This window comes from Schistocerca americana, chromosome 2 (genome assembly GCF_021461395.2).
Source record: "Schistocerca americana isolate TAMUIC-IGC-003095 chromosome 2, iqSchAmer2.1, whole genome shotgun sequence".
Taxonomy (NCBI): domain Eukaryota; kingdom Metazoa; phylum Arthropoda; class Insecta; order Orthoptera; family Acrididae; genus Schistocerca; species Schistocerca americana.
The window spans coordinates 776,929,652-776,949,399 of record NC_060120.1 but is presented as its reverse complement, the minus strand read 5'-3'; the positions used below and the strand labels follow the sequence as shown (position 1 = coordinate 776,949,399).

At 44.0% G+C, this 19,748-nt stretch overlaps 1 protein-coding gene across 1 annotated transcript; it reads right to left on the bottom strand.

Moving 5' to 3' along the window:
* Nucleotides 1-18,676: 18,676 nt before the first annotated feature.
* Nucleotides 18,677-19,246, bottom strand: LOC124594423 (pyrokinin-1 receptor-like). Its single transcript, XM_047132794.1, has one exon. The coding sequence runs from the start codon at nt 19,244-19,246 to the stop codon at nt 18,677-18,679; it is 570 nt and encodes a 189-aa protein (XP_046988750.1).
* Nucleotides 19,247-19,748: the final 502 nt, after the last annotated feature.

Genomic DNA, 19,748 nt, shown 5'->3' with positions numbered 1-19,748 from the left:
CCGGCGAGTCCTGAAAATAACTAAGGTCAATTAAAATTTCTTCGTCTCGTTGCAGTATTGGCTCGGCATCCAATTCGTTAGCGGCTTCTAAATACAGCTCTTTCGAGTCGAGCGAACTGTCAGCGCGACGGCTCCCTGCGAACAACACGTGTGCAAGTGATAGCACTCGTTAAATTGGCAGCTGGTGGCCAATGGAAATGCCGTATCACAGTTTTAATCATAGACGTAGTGCGCAATTTCTCGCGTCACTGGAGGAGCGACAAATACTGACAGACGTAATTGCACGTCAAGGACAGATGAAAACTGAAAGAAGAAAAATGAGAAAAGGAGAGAGCGTGGATGAGGAAAGAGAGGCGCAGAAAATGAGAGGAATATGGGAAGGAGGGGAGGGGGGAGGAAGGATCGAGAAAGAAAGAAATAATGAATAATGAAGAATAATTCTTAATATTTACTCGAACATTAAGAATATGTTTTAAATGGAGTAGTAGAAATGAGCTTCCCTTGACCTCTTCTATTTACACACACTATATATATATATATATATATATATATATATATATATATATATATATATATATAAAATTAGGGGTCGCAAAAGAAAACTTTAGGGATAAGTTCCTTACACCATAACGAGAAAAGAAAGTCTAGTAAACAAATGCTCTTTAGCTCATACCTTACGGGGAGGTTTATGGTACTATCTTTGGCCCGAAAAAAGCATGTTCTTTGAGAATATTTTTCTCTGGATGTATTATAGATATCAATGTAAAATTTTGTCCAAATGTTTATTGATATTTCCTCTACCAACTGGAATATTTTCGACCGGAAATATCGAAGAGCAAAGGTGGAAGTGTGACTCTTGAAATTTTCCCGGCGTATCGAATATTCCACACGATTTCGGGATTGCAGCCGGATCTCATCGACTTCTTTCCATGATATTTCGGCTGACAACCTTACAGCCATCTTCAGGCGAGTGTTTGACTCTGGAGATTGCTAGTTTTTTTCTTTTTTTTCTTTATTGTTATTTTAACACCTGAACAATCAGGTAGGCTGGCAGCGGCATGCTACGCCGCTCTTCAGCCATAGTGTTGATAATAACAGTACAATAATGGACAATTAAAATGAACATAGTGACGGGCAAAAAATAGTGGTCACAGATACACAAAAAACACAGAGCCGTTCACACTCGACGATAACGACACTGAAAACACGTTGACACGGCGCACATAACACTGATGAATCCGACGGCACAAGTGGACGTAGAAGCGTGATGGCGGACACTAAAAACACAAAACGACGTCACACACACGAGACACTGATGGCGATGATCTCCGGCGCACGAAAGTCCACGTAGCGTGTGCGAGTCCGGGGACCTGCCAAGGGTGGAAGAAGGGTGAGGGGGGTGGAGAGGGTGGAGAGGGGAGAACAAAGATGCCAATGGCTGAGGAGATGGGAGAAGGAGTAGAGGGACAGGGGAGGGGAGGCCTGGGGGAGGAGTGGGGAGAAGGGGAGGAGGGACGGAGGGTGCCCAAAGGAACAGACACAGGAAGAGGGAGGGAGGATCAAAGTTGGTTGGAGGGGTGGATGGAGGGGAGGAGGACATCATCAGGGAGAGGGAGCTGGCGGAAGCCACCGTGGGAGAGGATAAGGAGGGTGGAGAGATGGAGACCGGGTGGGACGTGGGAATACAGGCACGGCAGCGGGCGGGGGTGGGAGAGGACGGATGAGACAAGCGGATGAGGTGGATCGAGTTTATGGGAGGTGTACAGGATCCGTATCCTTTCAAGGAAAAGGAGGAGGTGGGGGAAGGGCATGAGATCATACAGGATCCGCATGGGGGAGGGGAGACAGATGCAATAAGCGAGGCGGAGAGCATGGCGTTCAAGGATTTGTAGGGCTTTATAAAAGGTAGGGGGGGCGGAGATCCAGGCTGGATGGGCGTAACAAAGGATAGGGCAGATGAGGGATTTATAGGTGTGGAGGATGGTGGAGGTGTCCAGACCCCATGTACAGCTGGAAAGGAGCTTGAGGAGACGGAGCCGGGAGCGTGCCTTGGCTTGGATTGTTTGGAGATGGGGAGTCCAGGAGAGGCGACGGTCGAGGGTGACGCCAAGGTACTTAAGGGTGGGAGTGAGGGTGATAGGACAGCCATAGATGATGAGATAGAAATCAAGGAGGCGGAAGAAAGGGGTGGTTTTGCCTACAATGATCGCCTGGGTTTTGGAGGGATTGACCTTGAGCAACCACTGGTTGCACCAAGCGGTGAACCGGTCAAGATGGTATTGGAGAAAGTGTTGGGAGCGCTGCAGGGTGGGGGCAAGGGCAAGGAAGGCGGTGTCATCGGCAAACTGGAGGAGGTGGACGGGGGGTGACAGCGGTGGCATGTCCGCCGTGTACAAAAGGTACAGAAGAGGGGAGAGGACGGAGCCTTGGGGCACACCAGCGGAGAGGAAAAAGGTGTAGGAATCCGTGTTATGGATGGTGATGTAGGAAGGACGGTGGGAGAGAAAGGACCCGATCAGATGGACGTAGTTAATGGGAAGGGTGAAGGTTTGGAGCTTGAAGAGGAGACCGGAATGCCATACGCGGTCATAAGCACGTTCGAGGTCCAGGGAGGGGAAGATTGCGGAGCGACGGGAATTAAGCTGTTCGGAAAGGAGATGAGTGAGGTGAAGGAGAAGGTCGTCGGAAGAGAAGGACGGCCGAAAGCCACACTGGGTATCGGGAAGGAGGCGGTGCTAGCGGAGATGCTGGTGGATGCGTCGGGTGAGGATAGATTCCAGGACCTTGCTGAAGACCGAGGTAAGGCTGATGGGACGGTAGGAGGAGACAGCGGACGGCGGTTTGCCAGGTTTAAGGAACATCAGGATACGAGAGGTTTTCCACAGGTCGGGGTAGTAACCGGTGGACAGGACTACATTGTAGAGCCTGTCCAGGGTGGAGAGGAAAGAGACAGGAGCTTCACGAAGGTGACGGTAGGTGACAGGATCGTGACCAGGAGCGGTGTTGCGTTTCGTGCGGAGTGTAGCAATGAGATCCTGTGTAGTGATAATGGGCATTGAGTTCCGTGTGTGCAGTGTTGTCCAAGTACTGGAAACCAGGAGCGAGGGGAGGGACAGAGGTGTCAGTTCGATGACGGACATCCGGGAAGAGGGAGTAATCGAACTGGGGATCATCGGGGAGAGATTGCTAGTGCAAGTCGCTCTATTTATACGTAAAAGTGCCACAGGCGCGCATGCGCAAGTTACCGTAGCATGCGCGCCACCTGTCGATTCCAAGGCCCTCTACAATATTACTGCATCTATGAAGCGCAAACGAATGCGTGAAAAAAGTAAAACAAGCACGCAGACGTGTCCAAAACAATAAAATGCAAAATTTCAATATTAAAATTAAAATTACTTATCGCTCGACATGTCAGAAGCCATAAAAAGTTTTCTTTTGGTTGAAATTAAAGAAATCAACGGGTCCCAGGCCTTATTCAATAAAAAGCCGCCATCAATGAGATTTTCTGCTAAACGTATTTCCACGGATTCCTTCAGAACTGAATCCCAGAAGGATCTCGATGGGGCCAACATTTTCGTGGCACTTTTACGTATAAATAGAGCGACTTGCACTAGCAATCTCCAGTGTGAAACGCTCGCCTGAAGATGGCTGTAAGGTTGTCAGCCGAAATATCGTAGAAAGAAGTCGATGAGATCCGGCTGCAATCCCGAAATCTTGTGGAAAGGTGGAAATGCCGTCGGAACGAAACAAAATTTCGTTGTAGAACTCCACGCGCGGTATGTCATAGGCTCGTCTGTAATCAAAATTGAGTTGACGTTAGGGAAGTATATAAGATTATTTAGGAGTTGTACCTCGCTTAAGGTATTTGGACCATACGAAACAAAATGGCGGCCATTTGAAAAAATAGGGGTTTTCTCATTTATTTTCAAATTCGTCGGCCAAGTAAAAATATTTGTGGTTGATGGATCTAAATAAAAGTGGTACAACTCCTAGACAATTTTGTTAGCTTCGTCGGAAACAAATAATCATACCAATCGGTTCAGTAGATTTGAAGTTATACTGCGCGATAAAAAAAAGAAAAAAAAGAAAAAAAGTCAATCAGAGAAAAACGCGTTTGAAGTTTTGTCTTCATATAAATGCAATATTATGCAACGTATGTCGAATCTGCTATTCCAGGCCCATAAACTAGTCCTTCCTCACAGAGGGCGTTCTGTTCAATCTGGGCCATCCTGCGCTGCTCCAGAGAAGCTTGTACGGCCGGTGACAAGCGGTTTTCGGCCGCTTGGATCCGGTGGTCGTCCGAATGCTTGGCGAACTGCACCGAATAGAGTCCCAGGGTGACGTCCATCGTTGACATGGTCTTCAGAATTTCTAAATACCCTTCGGTGAAGATGCTCACTGCCAGGAAAGTCGCAAACTCCACCGTCTTCGCACCAGAATGTGAATGCTTCGGGGCTAACTTCCGAACACACGCGTTCAATCTTTCATTTGAATTTTGTGTTTTTCCTCCCAAGCACCGGTATAATAAATCTTCCTCCGAAAGAAAACCCTAGTGCTTGAAAAAGGCCGATTTCAGGCCGGTGCAATTTTTGTTTAACCGCGAATAACAAACTTTTCCGTTCCGCATTCGGAAAAACCGTTTCAGGGGCGGATTCTAAACACTTTTATGGATCCAAAAATGCAATTTTAAAAATCGATTTTTTGAACCAAAAGATAGTAAACCTCCCCTTAAGTAGATAAAAGCATTTTTTCGTCTTCGATACTGTGAGACACATCTCTTCAGCTACAGGCACCTTGTTTTTCATGTTTTGAGATGAGAAAGTATGGACCAAAACAAAATAGAAGTCTAGTTAACATAGGATTTAAAATGCTTCTCTTAACAGCTGTGAGCTCTTGTTCGCTAGAAGAGACGTGTTTTGTACTAGCGAAGGTGAACCAGTACTCATAGCTCTTAACTCATGCATTTTGGACCTCATGTTTTCATACATTTTTTCTTGTTTTGATCAATACTGCCTCCTCCCAAAGTATGGAAAGCAAAGACCTTGCAGTAGAAGAGATCTGCTTTATAGTATCGAAGATCAAAAGGTGCTCATATCTCTTCAGGTGTGTGCGTTAGTCTCTTTGTTGCTCTAGACGTCTTGTTTACTTGTATTTTTTTCCTTGTTTTGGTGTAAAGAATCTGTACCTGAAGTTGGATGGTATCGTGACACTCTGTATAACCCTTCTAACTGTCCATATCAAAAAACTGACAAGATTTCGCATCATTTTCGTCTTCCTATCAAAACTGTTTGAAGTTCCCAGAAACTACGAACCATTTGAACAATTCAGGATGCGTTCAGAATAAAACTTAATCCCAAGATTGTGCTAAAGCATCTTACACCTACTTGTAGATAATTCTCGAATGCCATGCAGATAGTGCGTCGACATGTGAACTGCAGGTCACGAGAACATCGGCATTTCTAACGTACACTGCGATTCACGGATTCCGTTCCTGAGCCACTGTCTGCCTGAATAGCGCGCCGTTCCCTTTCCGTACAATACTGCTGCGATCATTCCTATGTCTGAAACGATTCAAATCTTTTTGAACTCGCTTGTGGCACTTCCTCATTCTATCGGCAATATAGATACCTACTAATAGTGTAGGCAATTATTTCGAGCTTTCAGCGTGGAGTCTATCGGGTCTTGAATCGATCGCGTGTGTGAGCTTTCATCTGTCGAAATTCTTCAGTTATTTGTAATTAAAAACTGTATTTTACGCAACAAAATGACTGTGCTAAATCACAGTTGTGTTACGGCTGTATTTCAACAAAATAGGGTCTTGGAAAAGGATATAGTAACTGCAAGTTATATCCATACACATTTTATGGTGTGGAGATAGCGTAAACCACGAGGAAATCACAGTCCACTTCAGAAAGTGCATGGTACAAGATACCTTTTGATTTAAAGAATATTACACGAACGAGGGAAAAATATATACTCTTTTAAAAAGCTACTGAGTTTTCAACTTTTGATCTTTTTAATATTCACGGAAGTGCTTTTATTGATTGATATGTTCTATGTAATTCAGAGTAATGATTACAAGCACAATACTGAATGTATTTATTCGATACTTCCACGCTATTTGTTGCATAATGTAGATGTTGTATAATACATAGCTCCTTCTGAAGCACAATGAATAGATGCGCTGTCCTACACATGCATAGCTATACACACTACTTGCTATCGATGTTCTGCATGTCAGCGCATCGTGAATTGGAGAGAGCGGGGCGTAGATCACGAGAAAAGCTTACCTGAATGGGCAGCTCACGTTACCGCAAGTACAGTAGCTCACATACCACTCATGATAAAACTACTGATATGCCACCACAGTTGCGTGTACCGGTTCATAATCTATTGTTTGCTGTGTTCATCCCTGATTATAATTATTTAAATGGCTCAAATGGCTCTGAGCACTATGTGAACTTAGAACTACTTAAACATAACTAACCTAAGAACATCACACACATCCATGCCCGAGGCAGAATTCAAACCTGCGACCGTAGAGGTCACGCGGTTCCAGACTGAAGCGCCTAGAACCGCTCGGCCACACCGGCCGGCTTTTGATTATTTAAACCACTGGGATATCAAGGAAATGGCAGCTGGCGTTGGTGCCATGGGAACCCAGTAGTTTTGGTGGGCGAAATAGTGAGGAAGCGCCAAATAAAAGGTCAGAGGGAAAGCGAAGTGGGAGAGGGAAGAAGACGAAAAAGAAGAGGAGGAGGAGGACTGGAGCGCAGGGGATAGGAATGTGCGAAATGAAAGGATGAAACGAATGGGATTGGACTTCCTTTAAGCAACAGGTAGCGTATTTGATTAGCATTCAAAACAATCTCGGTCCCGAGTTCGAAACCCACCACCGCTTAAATTTTGGTTAATTATCAGCATTGGCGGCCGAAGAATTGCGGCGTAAGAAGTCACCCTCATTCTGCCAAGGTCTTGTCGAAGAGGACAGAGGAGCGAACAGACGTTCGGGCACTCTGTTGTACTTGGAGTGGGAAACTGACCCAAAGGGCGGAAGAAACAGTTATGATCAACGTCACGACGGTGCAGAAGACAATGAAAACCCCTGCTTTAAAGACACATAACGTGTATCAACAGGACTTGTGGCCGGTAACTGAAAAAGTGTCATAATGATGTCTCCATTGACAAAAGATTCCGGAATAGTTTCTCACTGGAACAGAAGAGAATCGAAGATGTGGTGCTACAGACGACTGTTGAAAATTAGGTGGACTGGCAAGGTAAGGAATGAGGAGGTTCTGTGCAGATTCGGAGAAGAAAGGAACGTGTGGAAAATACTGACAAGGAGAAGGGGCATAATGATAGGACATCTGTTACGTCAGGGAATGACTTCCTTGGTACTAGAGGGAGCCGTAGAGAGCAAAAACTGTAGAGGAAGACAGAAAATGGAATACATCCAGCAGATAATCGAGGACGTAGGTTGCAAGTGCTACTCTGAAATAAAGAGGTTGTCACAGCAGGGGAAACCATGCTAGACCGACTCAAAAGGACAAAAAAAGTAGAAGCTCCATAAGACCAACCTACATATAGTATCGTGACGTTTGTTTCTTATTTTCAGCTACTAGGTGGAGTCATCTTTGTTATGCCAAGTGCGCCAAGGCAAGGAACACAAAATGAGTATTATTGTGAATTTGTTGTTTTACGTAATAAAATGAAGCACCTACAGCCGTGAATTTGGTGTTATTGTAATATATTTTTCGGTGACTCAATACACCATCTCCATGCCTTAACTGACTCAGATGGTTGTCGATATTTGCAGACTCAACATCGCTTTTACAATATTCTAGCAAGCCAGTTCATGGTCTGCTTGCTGATGGGATCGTATATACGATTGTAGTTCACCCCTTCAGTGTCAACAAAGGCCCAAGGAGGTGTACTGAGTCATCGAAACTGGTTGTAATATAATAAAATAATATCAAATCGTCGACTTTGAGTGTTTCGCTGTATTATGTAAGTTAACGTCCGAAGTTTCGCAGGCCATCAATCAGAAGGATAGACATAGAAAAAAATGTTATTTGTTTTGTTACGGTTTTACTTTGATCGGTGGTGGTACAATGAAAAAGGAATTTCATTACTGTTGCACGCAGTGTGATATCGCACGGTGTGATGTTCCATGTTTGGAACTGAAACACAGAACAGTGTACCAGTTACTTCATTGTATAGTGATGTTCCTACCCCCATGAACCATGGACCTTGCCGTTGGTGGGGAGGCTTGCGTGCCTCAGCGATACAGATGGCCGTACCGTAGGTGCAACCACAACGGAGGGGTATCTGTTGAGAGGCTAGACAAACGTGTGGTTCCTGAAGAGGGGCAGCAGCCTTTTCAGTAGTTGCAGGGGCAATAGTCTGGATGATTGACTGATCTCGCCTTGCAACACTAACCAAAACGGTCTTCCTGTGCTGGTACTGCGAACGGCTGAATACAAGGGGTAACTACAGCCGTAATTTTTCCCGAGGGCATGCAGCTTTACTGTATGGTTAAATGATGATGGCATCCTCTTGGGTAAATCATTCCGGAGGTAAAATAGTCCCCCATTCGGATCTCCGGGCGGGGACTACTCAAGAGGACGTCGTTATCAGGAGAAAGAAAACTGGCGTTCTACGGATCGGAGCGTGGAATGTCAGATCCCTTAATCGGGCAGGTAGGTTAGAAAATTTAAAAAGGGATAGGTTGAAGTTAGATATAGTGGGAATTAGTGAAGTTCGGTGGCAGGAGGAACAAGACTTTTGGTCAGGTGAATACAGGGTTATAAATACAAAATCAAATAGGGGTAATGCAGGAGTAGGTTTAATAATAAATAAAAAAATAGGAGTGCGGGTAAGCTACTACCAACAGCATAGTGAACGCATTATTGTGCCCAAGATAGACACGAAGCCTATGCCTACTACAGTAGTACAAGTTTATACGCCAACTAGCTCTGCAGATGATGAAGAAATTGATGAAATGTATGATGAGATACAAGAAATTATTCAGGTAGTGAAGGGAGACGAAAATTTAATAGTCATGGGTGACTGGAATTCGGGAGTAGAAAAAGGGAGAGAAGGAAACATAGTGGGTGATAATGGATTGGGGGAGAGAAATGAAAGAGGAAGCCGTCTGGTAGAATTTTGCACAGAGAATAACTTAATCATAGCTAACACTTGGTTCAAGAATCATAAAAGAAGATTGTATACATGGAAGAATCCTGGAGATACTAGAAGGTATCAGATAGATTATATAATGGTAGGACAGAGATTTAGGAAACAGGTTTTAAATTGTAAGACATTTCCAGGGGCAGATGTGGACTCTGACCACAATCTATTGGTTATGAACTGTAGATTAGAACTGAAGAAACTGCAAAAAGTTGGGAATTTAAGGAGATGGGACCTGGATAAACTGTTTAAACCAGAGGTTGTACAGAGTTTCAGGGAGAGCATAAGGGAACAATTGACAGCAATGGGGGAAAGAAATACAGTAGAAGAAGAATGGGTAGCTCTGAGGGATGAAGTAGTGACGGCAGCAGAGGATCAAGTAGATAAAAAGACGAGGGCTAGTAGAAATCCTTGGGTAACAGAAGAAATATTGAATTTAATTGATGAAAGGAGAAAATATAAAAAAGCAGTAAATGAAGCAGGCAAAAGGGAATATAAACGTCTCAAAAATGAGATCGACAGGAAGTGAAAAATGGCTAAGCAGGGATGGCTAGAGGACAAATGTAAGGATGTTGAGGCTTATCTCTCTAGGGGTAAGATAAATACTGCCTACAGGAAAATTAGAGAGACCTTTGGAGAAAAGAGAGCCTCTTGTATGAATGTAAAGAGCTCAGATTGAAACCCAGTTCTAATCAAAGAAGGGAAAGCAGAAAGGTGGAAGGACTATATAGAGGGTCTGTACAAGGGCGATGTACTTGAGGACAATATTATGGAAATGGAAGAGAATGTAGATGAAGATGAAATGGGAGATATGATACTGCGTGAATAGTTTGACAGAGCACTGAAAGACCTTAGTCGAAACAAGGCCCTGGGAGTAGACAACATTCCATTGGAACTACTGACGGCCTGAGGAGAGCCAGTCCTGACAAAACTCTACCATTTGGTGAGCAAGATGTATGAGACAGGCGAAATACCCTCAGACTACAAGAAGAATATAATAATTCCAATCCCAAAGAAAGCAGGTGTTGACAGATGTGAAAATTACCGAACTATCAGTTTAATAAGTCACAGCTGCAAAATACTAACGCGAATTCTTTACAGACGAATGGAAAAAACTGGTAGAATACGAACTCGGCGAAGATCAGTTTGGATTCCGCAGAAATGTTGGAACGACTTATCTTAGAAAATAGATAAGGAAAGGCAAACATACATTTCTAGCATTTGTAGACTTAGAGAAAGTTTTTGAGAATGTTGACTGGAACGCTCTCTTTCAAATTCAAAAGATGGCAGGGGTAAAATACAGGGAGCGAAAGGCTATTTACAATTTTTATAGAAACCAAATGGCAGTTATAAGAGTCGAGGGGCATGAAAGGGAAGCAGCGGTTGGGAAGGGAGTGAGACAGGGTTGTAGCCTCTCCCCGATGTTATTCAATCTGTATATTGAGCAAGTAGTAAAGGAAACAAAAGAAAACTTCGGAGTAGGTATTAAAGTCCATGGAGAAGGAATAAAAACGTTGAGGTTCGCCGATGACATTACAATTATATCAGAGACAGCAAAGGACTTGGAACAGCAGTTGACCAGAATGGACAGTGTCTTGAAAGGAGGATATAAGATGAACATCAACAAAAGCAAAACGAGGATAATGGAATGTAGTCGAATTAAGTCGGGTGATGCTGAGGGAATTAGATTAGGAAATGAGACACTTTAAGTAGTAAAGGAGTTTTGTTATTTGGGGAGAAAAATAACTGATGATGGTCGAAGTAGAGAGGATATAAAATGTAGACTGGCAATGGCAAGGAAAGCGTTTCTGAAGAAGAGAAATTTGTTAACATCGAGTATAGATTTAAGTGTCAGGAAGTCGTTTCTGAAAGTATTTGTATGGAGTGCAGCCATTTATGGAAGTGAAACATGGACGACAAATAGTTGAGACAAGAAGAGAATAGAAGCTTTCGAAATGTGATGCTACAGAAGAATGCTGAAGATTAGATGGGTAGACCACATAACGAATGAGGAGGTATTGAATAAAATTGGGGAGAAGAGGAGTTTGTGGCACAACCTGACAAGAAGAAGGGACCGGTTGGTAGGACATGTTCTGAGGCATCAAGGGATCACAAATTTAGGATTGGAGGGCAGTGTGGACGGTAATAATCGTAGAGGGAGGCCAGGAGATGAATACACTAAGCAGATTCAGAACGATGTAGGTTGTAGTAGGTACTGGGAGATGAAGAAGCTTGCACAGGATAGAGTAGCATGGAGAGCTGCATCAAACCAGTCTCAGGACTGAAGACAACAACAACAACAACATAGTGATATTGATCTCATTAATTAAATAAACAGAGGAAGGGTAAGCAGCGGTAAGAATTAAACAGTAAACTGACAGGGACGGAGCATTTAAGGAAAACAACGAACCGATATCTGAAGATGGCACCCACTTCGGCCGAACCCAGTCTCGATCATTTACATCTTCTTACAACAGCGACTAAATTCAGGAGCACTGCTAGGTGTTTTGCCATCCTAGGCGGGGGAAAAAACTGCACCCCTTCTTTTTTACTATCATCGGTCTCCCCGATATCTCCCTCCTGCCTGCCCCATCATCAACATCCAACGCCATAAAAATGAAAATCTTCTGTTACGCTTTTAATCATTATTCTGAGGTGACCAAACGTCCTCATCTTCTGGGAACAGTCATGCTTAGTCCTAATTCCTTAAAAATAAAGACAACAAATATTCTTAATTTCTTATTTATTGTCCAAAATTTTTTAAATTTCTAAAAACAGTTGAAATAGAAGGAATATTCTGAACATCCTAGTACTCAACCGAATATCCCACTGCAACCAAATCTGGCAACAATTATTTATTTTCTTTAATTGCAAGAAAATGGACTAACAAAGATGTGGAATTATTTTGTGGCACGAATGAATTTTTTCTTGAATGTAGAAGTAATATTTTATTGCTGGAAGACGTACCGACACATCATACTAGCTCATCTGGATAATCGTGGTGTTATTTCGTTTCTGTTTTAATTGTAATATTTTTAGAATGAGGAATAAATCTCATCTTCTCCAGCATCCACTTTCGCCAAGTAGGTAAGGACATATTAATTAACTCTTTCGTATGGTTTTTAAAAACAGTTCTGTGTTTTAATTTTTCCTCTTTTAACAATTTTTTCTCCTCATTTGCTCAATGTTCCCGCTGCTTGATTTGAAATTAACTTTTTCCGCCTCGTACCGCCCATAAAACTTTGCCGCCTAGTCTTGCCTGAAGTTGTCGGCAAACGGACCGTGCTGTCGAACGTCAACGTCGAGCGTACCGAATTCAACGGCTGGTGAACGCTCAGAAACGATGCAGATTGTGCATACGGCACGTGCGTCTTAACGTGGTATGCGCGATCACAGCTCACTCCAGCGGCATTTCACGGCTGTGTCTGAGTCGCAGATCACACTGTTTACGAAATGGACGGACGTAAAATGCGTACGTTAGATCTATCAAAACACACGTTAGTCACGTGGTTCTATCGGTAGTACTCATTACTAAAAACTAATATCCATGGAAATGTTGTAAGGTTAAAAGGAAAATATCATGTCTAGTCAATAAGGACACCGGTTTATAAAATTTCCATTATAGATACTGAAGATAAATTTACAATAGTTCTCCACGTAAGATATAAACTATTTCCTCATTCTGATTCTTGAGTAAAATCCTAAGGTCATTCTTACTCGATCACCGTTCTTATTCAGCAGTGGAACATGATTTCGGAAGAAGGCCTTCTGACCGAAAGCTTATGTATTTAAGTCTTTTTGTTGTGCCTCCCAGCGACTCAACGTCTCTGCCACATGGTGAGTGGCAATATAATCTCCTCATAATACTGTCATTCTTCCATCATGGATTTTCCATTGTTTTAAAATTTAAAGCAAGAAATTGCAAAAGTCTTACTACAAGTAGCGCAAGCCAGTTTGTAGATATCGCCTATCGTACAAACTCAATCCTCAGAAAAAGTGCACTTATTTATAGAATATACTTTTATTAAACTAACAAGAAAGAATCAGAGCCAGTCAGAAAACGCGAAGGATAGAAAAAAATTTCATGCAGTGAGACGCAAATAGCAAGAGATCAGCCCATTCCTCGCGATACTACGGCTGTACTCATTGTGTGACGCCGACCGCGATTGATACGCCACCATGCTTTGCATCCTACCGTCTTCTGAAAGCTTTAATCGTAGATCTGTTATTAACTGCGAGCTTTAATCGTAGATATGTTATTAGCTAACATTTAATTACAACAAATCGTACCAAGAACATTGCATGTCTTATGGAACCTCAGTGTGCGATCCCCCTGTAACGTCGTACTTTTATAAAACGCAAGTTATAATAATACTTTAACCTCCAATATGACGGATCCCCTCATTTTATTACAACAATCCATATAATTAACGACGGACTTTCGAGAGATTCTCAGTTTTCTGATGCTTAGAAAAGGCATATATACACGTGGGCTTCAACTGAAAGCCTATTTGGCGTCCCGCGACTCTGTACTGAAGAGAGAGATGGCGTACGACGCGCACGAGAAAGACAAGCCGTGGTGCGTACGTCACGAAAGTAGGCCTGAGCTGGCTCGCTCGGTCAGCTCAGCAGACAAACTGCGTTTCTACACCTGTGAACTCGGAATAGGTGTTTACGCACGAACAAGAATTGCATCTTCTACTGGATTCTGCTATTAGTGTTTATTAGTGCTACAACGATCGTAAGTCCACAGGCCTACTAATAATTTGTTATGCGAATGCGTGGTGTCTATTCTTTCTGACATGTCCGGAAGAACAGACCCTATTCGGATTCAGCTGCTGTGAAACATTGTATGTAAGTTGAAGGGGATCACTGCTGTCACCTGCAGCAGAATATGGATTGGATTGTTTGGGGGAAGAGACCAAACAGCGAGGTCATCGGTCTCATCGGATTAGGGAAGGACAGGGAAGGAAGTCGGCCGTGCCCTTTCAAAGGAACAATCCCGGCATTTGCCTGGAGCGATTTAGGGAAATCACGGAAAACCTAAATCAGGATGGCCGGACGCGGGATTGAACCGTCGTCCTCCCGAATGCGAGTCCAGTGTGCTAACCACTGCGCCACCTCGCTCGGAAGCAGAATATGACGTGGAATCAGCAGCCACCAGTGAAAGTCTCTACCGGACCGGGATTTGAAATCTCCTGCTTACTACGTAGATGCGTTAACCACTGCACCATCCGGAACACAGCGTGATCTCAACTGCGCGGACTATCTGGGCACGCCTCACGGCCGATCCACATCCACAGCGAGCTCCACCCATCCGCTGCCCTGTCCACTGACTGCAGATTCCCACAGGAAATCGGATGTATTTGTGTATCCAAGGTGAGTCCATTATCCAGCTAGGCGTATCAGTTATATGAACACGTGGTGCCTGTTCTTCCGGACATTTTCTTTTTCAGTGCGGGTGCACAAATGTGTCCGATATCCTGTGGGAATCTCAGTGTAGCGAACGTGGAGTTAAAGGACAGGGATCTCGGATAGGTGGCGGTCGGTTAAATGTTGATCGGCCGTGAGGCGCGCTGAGATATCCGCGCAATTGCGGAAACGCTGTGTCCTGGATGGTGCGGTGGTTAACGAACCTGCGCAGTAAGCAGGCAATCCCGCGTTTGAATCACGGTGTGGTACACATTTTCGCTCGTCGCCGCCTCTTCCGCATAATGTCCCGCTGCAGCTGATTGCAGAGGTCCCCCATCAATTTACATGCAATCTGTTATGACTGTATTGGGTGCAATAAAATTAAAAACACTGGAAGTATGAATTAAAGATCGCCTTCAGTGAGAAAGTTTCGTGTTTTATTAAATTCACGGTGCATTTCGGACTCTGTGGGTCCATCATAAGGTGTACTTTATCTAAATATATGTTTTACTCTTTTCTCTTGAATGAAGTGAAATTCATAGTTCTCTCATGAAAACGTTTGATGTTAGGTTATTAATTTCGTAAGTCTTACGAAATTAATAACCCGGCATCAAACGTTTTCATGACAGGAAGTCTCACGAAATTCATAACCTGACGTCAAACGTTTTCGTGACACGAATATGCATTTCACTTCAAACAAGAGAAAAAAAAGTAGCACGTATTAAGACAAATTACACCTGATGATAGAGCCACAGGATCCGAAATGTATCATGAATTTAATAAAACACGAGAAGTTGTCACTGAAGGCAATTTTTAATTCATACTTCCAGTATACTGAAGCTACGAAATATGAAAAAATTAAAATAACATTAAACTCATGCTAAAATGATTATCAGTTGAATGAGGCACTACGTCTTGTATGTGATGAGGATTGTTAACCAGACGAGACTGAGTGCTATAAACGAGCTGTTATATCTTTTATGCGGTTCAAAAATTGTTCAAATGGCTCTGAGCACTATGGAACTTAACATCTGAGTCTTCAGTCCAATAGAACTTAGAACTACTTAAACCTTACTAACCCAAGGACATCACACACATCCATTCCCGAGGCAGGATTCGAACCTGCGACCGTAGCGGTCGCGCGGTTCCAGACTGAAGTGCCTAGAACCGCTCGGCCACTCCGACCGGCCTGTTATGTGGACCACAGGTCTTAAATTACAGTAGACCGCACATTTTTGTATATGTTTGTAGAGCCATTAATCAGCAAAACTCCATAAAAACAGATTCCAGTAGAACATGCACTTCTCGTTAGTATGCAAACACCCAGTTACGAGTTGACATGTTTAGGTCGCCTGCTAAGCTGTGCGAGCGAGCGAGCTAGCTCAGTCCTACCCCCGTGACGTACGCGCCGCAGCCTGTCTTTCCAACACCGACTCATAGGAGGGTCTCGGCGCTTGTTGGTGACGTCATGTCAGCTAGACAAGGCGAACGCCAGGTCTGTTGCAGGCAGAAACGCCTGGGCGTGCTTATCACTATAAATCTCTTAGTTTTGGTCAAAATGCTTGGTATTGTTTTCGATTCTGCAGTTTTATTTAGATGAAAGATTTTCTTACTATTGTAAAGCTACAAATGAAGATTATAGTTTTGTATTACTGAATCTTGTCGAAACAAACTTAGATCAATAAGAGAAGATGCTTTGCCCCATTGCAAGCTTCGGAAATTTTCCATTCAAGTAACTATATTTACTTGATCCATTTTGTTATCGAAACTTACCCCATGCCCCTTACAATTAACTCGTTTCTTTACTTATTTTCGTTTGACATCGTCACTGGAAATTTGAAATAATTTACATGTGTAAATGTCCAACTGTTGCCAGTCATTAGATTACAGCCGTTTTCAACGAAAGGAATTCTAAACAGGAAACAAAATAGCTTCATACATCTAAAATACTGCTGAGCTTAAACTTTTTTAAACATGCACTTTAGAAAAGGTAAATATTCCCCTCTTGCAACTGAAAGGAGAAACTTTATAAGGTAAAAAAAATTTATTTGATAAAACAAGTATCTCTCTTTTGCCTCTTCTTCTGTCCCCCACCCCCTCCCCCAACGTGTAAAATCGCAAGATATTTCATTAACATTCAGTGCTCCTCACCCCATAGTCAACCGAGATACCTAAAGAAGAGCACCAATATGTTCACAGTTACCTGTAAAAGCAATCCAGTACAAACGTAACTTCCTCAAATTTACAAATAAGGTAAAGAAGCACGAATTCTGTTGCTGCTGGACCGTGAAGCTGTTTTTGTGTATCAATCCTTAAAACAGGTGGAAATTTAAGTTCAGGAGTACACTAAGTGTAATGAATTGCACAATTAATTAATTGCAGAAATCTCTCAGAACAATGTGTGTTGGTCAACTACCGCCAATAGTTTCACATTTTCTTGTGTCAGTGAGGGAGACACGACCATTATGAGTATGCCTGCAACAGACCTGGCGTTCGCCGTGCCCAGCTGACGTGACGTCACGAACAAGCACCGAGGCCTTCCTTTGAGTCGGTGTTGGTCTTTCACGTGGGCTTCGGATGGCGTGCATGTGACGTAAGTGGCGTTCTCCATCTCATTGGTCAACGTTCAGACGCGCGTTCAGAGTATCTGGCATGCTGGATATTGCTCTCCACGTTCGGAAAGACTCTGCAACGTGCTGTCCGCAGCTCGTGGTCGTGCGGTAGCGTTCTCGCTTCCCACGCCCGGGTTCCCGGGTTCGATTCCCGGCGGGGTCAGGGATTTTCTCTGCCTCGTGATGACTGGGTGTTGTGTGATGTCCTTAGGTTAGTTAGGTTTAAGTAGTTGTAAGTTCTGACTAAAATACTCACTTTCAAATTCTAAAGGTGGCAGGGGTAAAATACAGGGAGCGAAATGCTATTTACAGTTTGTACAAAAACCAGATGGCAGTTATAAGAGTCGAGGGGCTTGAAAGGGAAGCAGCGGTTGGGAAGGGAGTGAGTCAGGGTTGTAGCCTTTCCCCGATGTTATTCAATCTGTATATTGAGCAAGTAGTAAAGGAAACAAAATAAAACTTCGGAGTAGGTATTAAAGTCCATGGAGAAGAAATAAAAACGTTGAGGTTCACCGATGACATTGTAATTATGTCAGAGACAGCAAAGGACTTGGAAGAGCAGTTGAATGGAATGAACAGTGTCTTGAAAGGAAGATATAAGATGAACATCAACAAAAGCAAAACGAGGATAATGGAATGTAGTCGAATTAAGTCGGGTGATGCTGAGGGAATTAGATTAAGAAATGAGACACTTTAAGTAGTAAAGGAGTTTTGCTATTTGGGAGCAAAATAACTGATGATGGTCGAAGTAGAGAGGATATAAAGTGTAGACTGGCAATGGCAAGGAAAGCGTTTCTGAAGAAGAGAAATTGGTTAACATCGAGTATAGATTTAAGTGCCAGGAAGTCGTTTCTGAAAGTATTTGTGTGGAGTGTAGCCATGTATGGAAGTGAAACATGGACAATTAATAGTTTGGACAAGAAGAGAATAGAAGCTTTCGAAATGTGGTGTTACAGAAGAATGCTGAAGATTAGATGGGTAGATCACATAACTAATGAGGAGGTACTGAATAGAATTGGGGAGAAGAGGAGTTTGTGGCACAACCTGACAAGAAGAAGGGACCGGTTGGTAGGACATGTTCTGAGGCATCAAGGGATCACAAATTTAGCATTGGAGCGCAGCGTGGAGGGTAAAAATCATAGAGGGAGACCAAGAGATGAATACACTAAGCAGATTCAGATGGATGTAGGTTGCAGTAGTTACTGGGAGATGAAGAAGCTTGCACAGGATAGAGTAGCATGGAGAGCTGCATCAAACCAGAGTCATGACTGAAGACAACAACAACAGTTCTAAGTTCTAGGGGACTGATGACCATAGATGTTAAGTCCCATAGTGCTCAGAGCCATTTTTTTGCAACGTGGTTTTTATACGCTATGGCCTATGACGTCAGAATCAGGGTACGCTCAACGTTCGAATGTGCTGTCCGTTTAGACGGCTTGATGGTAGAGACGGCTCTGAAATGTTTAGCCAGATGTAGATATAAGGAGAGGCGTTACCTGCGGCACGGCGAGGCAGAGGGCGACGCACCAGACGGCGATGACCAGCTTGACGGCCCTGGACAGCTGGGAGAGACCGCGCGCCTGGAACGGGTGGCAGATGGCCACGTAGCGCTCGACGGTGAAGGCGGTGATGGTGAGCACGGACGCGTTGGCCGACGTCTCGGCCGCGAAGCCCTGCAGCACGCACACGGCCTGGCCGAGCGCGTACGGCTGCACCCACATGTTGTACAGCTCGTGCGGCAGCCCGGACACGAGCAGCAGCAGGTCGCTGATGGCCAGGCTGAACAGGTAGTAGTTGGTGGCCGTGTGCAGGTGGCGGCTGCGCGCGATCACGGCGCACGTGCTCACGTTGCCCACCAGCCCCGCCGCCAGGATGGCCACGTACAGCGCCGTCATCGCCGCAGACACCAGCAGCGGGTCGCCGCCGTCGGCGGCCGTCGGGGTCGCCGTGCCGTTCACCGCCGACAGGTCGCCGCTCGACGTCGCCGACAGCGCCAGCGGGGTGCTCGTCTCGCCCGTGTCCGAGGAATCCATGTTTCAAAGTGGCCGAGTCTTTCGAGCTCCGAGGCAACAACAGCGAGCGTTCAACCCCCAGAACACTCGCTCCGACCACTCTCTACGACAGTCAACAGTTCCTCTTCTCCGTAAAGGCCACTGCTACAACAAACACAGGAGTTTCAATTACTTCGTGTTCGTTTAACCGTTCACGTCGTAAGATTGTTCTGCGAGAGTTGGTGGATATTACGCTCTTTAACCTGCCTCTTTCCACAGTTCTCTTCAGTAATAGATCACTCAAAATGAATCACACTAACCTCCGTAAGGTTAACAGTAGTGTACTCCCTTGCGTCAAAAGAAAATACGTTCACAAGAGAGAGAAAAAGAAGAATTATTCCGCTTTGGATGAAAGTTGATGCCACTAACTCCAGTTACAAACACTTGTTTAATCTTTATTCAGATCACCTTCTTTCACTTCTCTCTATACACCCCTTGTTTCTTATGTAGGAGTCACATAGTAAACGACGTACGAATGATTATC